Here is an 8,179-nt window from a genome sequence, read left to right on the forward strand (position 1 = left end):
CCTACTATTCTGCTATAACAGCAGTAAAATTTAAGTATCAATAGTGCTATATGATACTCACTGTGAAAAATCAAGTTCATAACATAACTAAAGTGAAGCATACATTAAAAATACAGCAGTGACATATTGTTCTAATATATACAGCCCTACAAGATCTCACACCTCAAACTCATATAATTGATAACAGCAGGTTACTTATATTAAATCCCAATTGTATAAAAAAGTAACACATAAGTGCTGTATTGCATACAAATTGTGATGTTCTGATCATATATCACAAGATCAGTCCAAAAGGTTGAGAAATACTGGTCCAAACACTACTGCTTCTGAGCGTTTTGAAGTATCTAATGCTAAGTTCCTCTCCCGCCGATTGAAGTTCTGCAAGCAATAAACTTTTAGAAGACATCCTCTAGACTAATTATTGGAGCTGGTTTGAATGGACTGTTGCTCATGTGGATGGGTGGCCTCTGTATTTTTTGGGGAAAAAACAGTTACAATCAGCGGGCCCTCTGGGAGTAGCGCCGCATGTGCTTATACAATAGTATTAAGTAGGTACTTCTTTATTTTGGAATATTCTGTGTAGAATCATTTGGAGGTGTGCAGTTTACAGAGGGGATATTATTTCTTTGTGTGCAGTATTGAGGTTTTAAAATTTAATTTACCTCTAAGTTTGGTAGAAGTTACATATATAGTTACATCATTTGTAAGGTTGAATAAAGACACCAGTCCATCCAGTTCAACCTGTGTGCGTGTGTTTATGTCAATAATAATTCCCATATCCCTGTATATTGCATTCGCTAAGATGCCCTTATAATAGTTTTTTCCAGAAGCCTAGCCCTGACACATCTTCGACACTCCTCGCTGACACCACTGATTGTGAAAGGGAGTTCCACATTGTTACCGCTCTGACAGTAAAGAACCCCTTACACAGTTTCAGATTAAACCACTTCTCCAATTTCAATGAGTGGCCACATGTCTTCTTAAGCTTCCTTATACTGAATACTAGAAGGAGTGCCAAAAAAGGGAAACTAAATAGTTTGGAGGGTTACATAGTAGGTGAGGTTGAATAAAGACACAAGTCCATCAAGTCCAACCTATGTGTGTGATTATATGTCAGTATTACATTGTATATCCCTGTACGTTGCGGTCGTTCAGGTGCTTATCTAATAGTTTTTTTGAAACTATCGATGCCCCCTGCTGAGTCCACTGCCTGTGGAAGGGAATTCCACATCTGTGCCGCTCTTACAGTAAAGAACCCTTCTACGTAGTTTAAGGTTAAACCTCTTTTCTTCTAATTTTAATGAGTGGACACGTGTCTTGTTAAACTCCCTTCCACTAAAAAGTTTTATCCCTATTGTAGGGTCACCAGTCCGGTATTTGTAAATTGAAATCATATCCCCTCTCAAGCGTCTCTTCTCCAGAGAGAATAAGTTCAGTGCTAGCAAACTTTCCTCATAACTAAGATCCTCCAGGACCTCTATTAGCTTTGTTTCCCCTCTTTGTACTCGCTCCATTTCCAGTACATCCTTCCTGAGGACTGGTGCCCAGAACTAGACAGCACTACTCCCGGTCAGGGGCGGATCCAGGGGGGGCAATGGGTCAATTGCCCCCCCTGTGGTGAGAAGGCTGTGCTGATACCGACACCCCATCAGCCGTTGCTGACAGGCTCTGTGAAGGGACACAGGCAGAGCTGCAGCTGCGGGGGACTTTCACCCCTCCTTCTCCTCCTTGAGTCGAGCAGCTGGAAAACTAACAATAGAAGATTATGGGACATGAAGTCCCGGACACCAGCAAGCCCAGGACGATTCCCTGAGAGTGCACTGCAGCCCCCAACATGCTGAGTGGAATGAGGGGAGAGGAGAAGAGGAACCATGAGCCTGTCGGGTGGAGGGAGCCAGAGAGAAAGTTCCAGTGATTTTACTATATATCCCCCAAGAGAAGAATTTAACTCCAGGTGGGGAGGTGTGGGGGGGGGGGGGGGGATGCAGGCTTCCATAGAGGTACAGGGATTTATCACTGGATGCTCCCACCCTCTCCTCCCCTCCACCTGTCTGCTCCTATGCTGTCCTCCCCTTCACCTGGCTGCTCTCACCCTGTCCCCCCTCCTCCTGGCTGCTCATAACCTGTCCTCCCCTCCACCTGGCTGCTCCTACCCTGTCCTCCCCTCCACCTGACGGCTTCTACCCTGTCCTCCCCTCCACCTGGCTGCATCCACCCTGTCCTCCCCTTCACCCGGCTGCTTCCACCCTGTCCTCCCTTCCACCTGGCTGCTCCTACCCTGTCTACCCCTCCACCTGGCTGCTCCTACCGTGTCCTCCCCTCCACCTGGCTGCTTCCACCCTGTCCTCCCCTCCACCTGGCTGCATCCACCCTGTCCTCCCCTTCACCCGGCTGCTTCCACCCTGTCCTCCCTTCCACCTGGCTGCTCCTACCCTGTCCTCTCTTCCACCTGGCTGCTCCCACCCTGTCCTCCCCTCCACCTGGCTGCTCCCACCCTGTCCTCCCCTCCACCTGGCTGCAACCACCATTTCTTTTTGAAGACACTGTATATATATATAAATATATATATATATATATATATATATATATATATATATATATATAAGTGTGTGTGTATATATAATTGCATTTTATATTTGGCCCCCCTACTTTTGTCCCTGTCCCCCCATGTCCCCCCTAAACATGAAATCTTGCATCTAAAAGAAGACTGCCATTACTGTGCAGGCCCGGGCAGCAGAGAGATGACATCATCTCTCACTGCCCACCCTCACTCTGGGACAACAAGGCACTGTCACTGGCCACTGGCAGTGACAATCTGCATCTGATAACAGGCGACGTAGCAAGTGACAAGCCCCATCTGAAGGCAGGTGACGGTGGCAAGTGACACACTCAGACTCCCACTAATTCTGCATTATGGTGAGTTGAACTATTTCATTTTATATTACAATGTAATAAGAGAAAACATGTACTTCAATCATCCTGACACCATATTAACCATGGTGCCGTGATGATTGAAGCGCCAACACCAGCCATTGCCCCGACAAATTGCCCACAAAAATTTTGGCAGTGCCCCACCCGAGATTAGACTCTGGATCCGCCCCTGCTCCAGGTGCGGCCGGATCAGAGTCTTGTAGAGTGGGAGAATTATTGTTTTATCTCTGGAGTTAATCCCCTTTTTAATGCATGCCAATATTCTGGTTAATAAGGTTACTTAAAGGTGGCACATTGTGCAAACACATTGCAGCATTGTTGAAACCCAACTTCAATCTCCACACTTTCCAAGGCTCCGCCCTCCCTGCAGATCCCCTTGCATGTTTTTTATTATATATTTTTTAACTTCTTATCTTTTCTGAAGTCTTCAGGTCAGTCAAGTGCAGGATCCTTTTCCTCTCTTCCCTGGGCTCGGTGGTCCTTACTGATGTAGAGAGCAGCACTGATGTGAGTGATGACCTGCATTATTACATTGTGAAATAAGGGTACTGTGATGACCTTCCCTAAGGGATGAACCCATGACCTCCATGTTCTTTAGCCTGGACATCATTCAATATGAAAGACTGAGAGCATCCTGCAGTGAAGAAGAGGTTATGAGAGAGGGCAGCACCTGATTAAGGGTAAGTATTACAGACAGATCTACTTTTTTTTTTTTAAACAGGTTGGGGGGAAATTTTGATAGATAAAAATATAGTTTAGAGGTGTACTTTATTTGAACACATTTTAAAACACTGTAAAACCTTCAAAAGTGAAAAAAAAACAAAAAAACAAAGCAGTATTTATGTTTTCAACTTTTCTTCTTTACACCATACAATATCCTCTGGAATTGTAGGTTCCCTCTAACCTTTTTGCTGCCACAGTGGTTTTGCATTATTTGGGCTTTGCGGAGCCTGGAAAAATTGGCAGAGGTGCGCACATAATCACGGGGGTGTGTGGAAGTGATCTGGTGGCTGCACAGCCAAAAGTCAGCTTCAGATTTACACTCAGAGTGTGTGCAACCCCCCTCCCCGTGCCACCACCGACTTATAGAATACAGGGGTTGTAGTAAAAAGGTTAAAGGAAATCAGTAATAAGATAAATATGAAAGCTTCCATTGAGGACCTCTGCCAGTGAAAATATTAGTTGCCCGGTTGTCATGCCACTTTCAGAGTTAGGCATTTTTTAAAACAAAGTTTCTGTTGATTGAAAGTTTTCATTCATCTCTCATTTATTTTGCTGAATGCCAACTTTATAAAAGCAGTAATTTCTGTAGAAGGTCACCAATGACATCATCCATAGATCCAGGTTTTTTTTCTCAGAGTATAGAGTGTAGGGACATATACCTTTACTATAAACATTTATTTATCCACAAACTTCCTCAAGATAAAAGCTACAAGACCAGCTCAGCCTCACCCTGTGCCGAGAAATGTGAGCTGACCTTTGGATTTTCATTGTCGGAGACTTTCACTTTCATGTTTCTCTTCTGCTGTCAGCAATGGCGTCTGCTGGTTTGAGACAGGAGCTGGACTGTTCCATCTGTCTGACCACATATACAGATCCTGTAAACCTGAGATGTGGACACAATTTCTGCCAGGTCTGTATTGATGGTGTGTTGGATACACAGGAGGGATCTGGAGGTTATTCCTGTCCTCAGTGCAGAGAAGAGTTCCAGGATCGGCCTGTGCTGCAGAGGAACATAACACTACGTAACATAGTGGAGGCTTTCCGATCTACTCAGCTGGAAGAAGGGAAGACTGGAATCTTCTGTACATACTGTATTCACTCTCCTGTACCTGCTGTTAAATCCTGTCTTCATTGTGAAGCTTTTCTGTGTGATAATCACCTGAGAGTTCACAGCACGTCACCAGAACATGTCCTAACTGATCCCACCACTTCCATGGAGAACAGAAAATGCTCCATCCATAGAGAACTTCTTAAATATTACTGCCCTGAGGACTCTGCCTGTATCTGTGTGTCCTGCAGGCTGGATGGAGAACACCGGGGACACAAGGTGGAGACTTTGGATGAGGCCTCTGAGAAGAAGAAACAGAAACTGAGAAATGTTCTGCAGAAACTGATGACAGAGAGAGAGGAGACGGAGAAAAGAGTCCAGAGTTTGCAGGATCGCAGGAGAAAAGTACAAGAAAAATCAGCTGGTCTAACAGAGAGAGTCACTGCCCTGTTCATAGAGCTCAGGAGACAACTGGAGGACCTGGAGAAGAGAGTCCTGAGGAACATCTCCAGCCAGGAAGAGCGGATCTCATTGTCTGATCTGATCCATCAGCTGGAAATAAAGAAGGAGGATCTGTCCAGGAAGATGGAGGACATTGAGGAGCTGTGTAACATGACTGACCCGCTGACTGTCCTACAGGAATCAGACACAGGGAACTTATGTGATACTCAGGAGGGAGATGATGAGGACAGAGAGAGACATGATAGACTCCTCCATGATGGAGGGGATCTGGATGTGTCTGGAATCTCACACACATTACACACAGGGTTATCTGATATGATAAAAGGGGTAAATGTATTCTTCTATATACAGGAAGCTTCAGACATATTACTGGATGTGAACACAGCTCATAATAATCTACTGATATCAGATGACATGAAAACTGTATCCAGGTCAGATATAGAGCAGAATCGTCCAGAAACACCGGAGAGATTTCAGTTATGTTTGCAGGTATTAAGCAGTCAGAGATTTTCCTCGGGGCGACATTACTGGGAAGTGGATGTCAGTGAGTCAGAAGATTGCAGCGTTGGGATGTGTTATCCCAGTATAGAGAGGAGAGGAGGAGGAGTGCAGTCACTGATTGGAAATAATAAGAAGTCCTGGGGTTTGTGGAGGTATAGCGGTGTGTGTTTTCTATTTCATGACAATAAACCAATCAGAATATCTCCCAATCTCTCCAGTAATAGAGTCAGGATCTATGTGGATTATGAGGCCGGGCAGCTGTCCTTTTATGATCTGTGTGACCCAATCAGACACCTCCACACCTTCACCACCACCTTCACTGAGCCCCTTCATGCCGGGTTATGTGTAGGAAAAGGTTCTATAACAATATCTGGGGGTAGGTGTTAGGGAAATAATTCACCGTCTCAGACCGTCCTCGGGCATCAAGGTAATATTTATTGCATATGCAAGAGAAATGAATTGCATTACATGTTCATGCAGCCATCGTCATTTCTAAGGAAAATACTGTGGTACATGTCTTTTTTATAAGCCCTGGACACCCCCCTTTCCTGTCTTAAAACATGCCCAGTCTCATGTATTTTCAACTTTATTCTGGACAGAACAGGAAAGGTGGAAGTGTCTGTTACAGACTGTTATCTTCATCTAACAATGGTTACAGGATACTGACTTGAAAACTCCCCAAGCCAACACAAAAATACAGGATATATTCAGAAAACTGCATATCTAAGCATATTATATTGCTGACTCCATTTTATTACTAGTCTTTAGCTCAATCCTAGATTCATAGCTTATTTCTAGGCCATGATAAACAAAATGGCGTCTTTCATAACTGACATTTAAAGTATAATTTCTCTAACAGTAGGGTGCCCATGTGTCCCGGATTGCCCGGACATTCCCGCAATTGGCAGGTCTGTCCCGGATCCCGGGCACCTTCATTCCGGTACAATACAGTGTCCAATGGAATTGACAGAGCGAGCAAACCCCGCTATAGTGCTGGTGCTCGCTCTGCCTCCAGCTCCAACTGAGACTCTGGCCACTGGTTGCTATAGCCGCCTTTCGGCTAGCAACCAGTGACCTCACAGCGTGACTGCCCGGCATGCAAAGCGGAGGAGAAGTTAACTTTCTCCTCCTCCGCGCCTAACGTTCTCCACCATGGACGAGGCTGTCAGCGGGGGCAGCCCCAAATACACAAATCCACCGGCACTGTGACTGTTACCATCTCCGCAGCTCTGCTGGATGTCTACCTGCCTCATACCGCAGAGCAGACTGAAGCCGCCTCCCCCTCCTCGGCTATTTACAAGTACATGGAGAGGGAAGAGGGACACCGCTGTGCATTCCTGGCGCTGATCTGAGGTCTGTTCTAAGCTCATATTATATGTGTATGTAGATGGACAGAGGAGGGACAGTGATCAGGAAAAGGGTAAAAAGTGCCACCCCAGCATGTTTTTGACACCCACCTTTCCACTAGCACAAGTGGAAGGGGGGGTCTATACTGTGGGGGTTCTGTACTTAGGGGGGTCTATAATGAGGGAGGGGGGTCTATACTTAGTCAGGGGGGTCTACACCGTGCGAGAAGGGGTCTGTATTCAGTGGGAGGGGTATATACTGAGGGGGCGAGTCTGTACTGAGGGAGGGGAATCTATACTTGATGGAGGGGGTCTTTACTGAGGGGGTATATACTTAGTGGAGAGGGGGGGTTCGTACTGAGGGGGGTCTATAGTTAGTGGGGGGTCCATACTGAGGGAGGGGGTCTATAGTTAGTGGGGGGGATCCGTACTGAGGGAGGGGGTCTATAGTTAGTGGGAGGGTCCGTACTGAGGGAGGGGGTCTATAGTTAGTGGGGGTCCATACTGAGGGAGGGGTCTATAGTTAGTGGGGGGGTCCGTACTGAAGGAGAGGGCCTATAGTTAGTGGGGGGTCCATACTGAGGGAGGGGGCTTATACTTTGTGGAGAGGGGGCCGGACTGAGGGAAGGGGTCTACAGTTAGTAGAGGGGGGGTCCGTACTGAGGGAAGGGGGTCTATACTGAAGAAAGGGGGTCTGTACTAAGGGAGGGGAGTCTATTATTACAGTGTAATAATAGAAATACATTGCATGGTGTTGGGATGATATAAGTGCTAAAACCAGCCATTCACCCGACAAATCACTCGCCGCCGAAATCCCGCCAACCCCAAAACTACATTCAACCCCCCCCGGTCCTTGGCAAAATTGTCCCTGAATGGCAGTTTGGAAATGTGGTCACCCTATCTGGGGGTGAAAGGCGACGTGAGAAATAATAATATAACAGAAAATCTGCCCAAATCTGCTGACATCACAGAAATACAAATCTGATTATTTGTAATTAATGGAATAATGCAGTAGATTCATACAAACAATCACAGCATTGAGAAATCTCAGCACAGGAAAGTGTGATTTTTTTCTCTTATAGTGACAATAATAAGATTTGGGGTTTTCAGGGGTTCATTAAGTGTTAGTGGTCAGGATAAGGCTATTATAATTGATTATGATTTGAAT

The 8,179-nt window shown here is 45.7% G+C and overlaps 1 protein-coding gene across 1 annotated transcript; it reads left to right on the forward strand.

Moving 5' to 3' along the window:
• The first annotated feature begins 3,920 nt into the window (after positions 1-3,920).
• On the forward strand, positions 3,921-7,175 carry LOC141145547 (E3 ubiquitin/ISG15 ligase TRIM25-like). The gene is given in 2 exon segments (XM_073632317.1): positions 3,921-5,948; positions 5,951-7,175. Coding segments are annotated over 2 exon segments (1,521 nt in total). The 5' UTR covers positions 3,921-4,465; the 3' UTR covers positions 5,989-7,175.
• Positions 7,176-8,179: the final 1,004 nt, after the last annotated feature.

The sequence above is a fragment of the Aquarana catesbeiana genome, linkage group LG05 (genome assembly GCF_042186555.1).
Source record: "Aquarana catesbeiana isolate 2022-GZ linkage group LG05, ASM4218655v1, whole genome shotgun sequence".
Classification (NCBI taxonomy): Eukaryota; Metazoa; Chordata; class Amphibia; order Anura; family Ranidae; genus Aquarana; species Aquarana catesbeiana.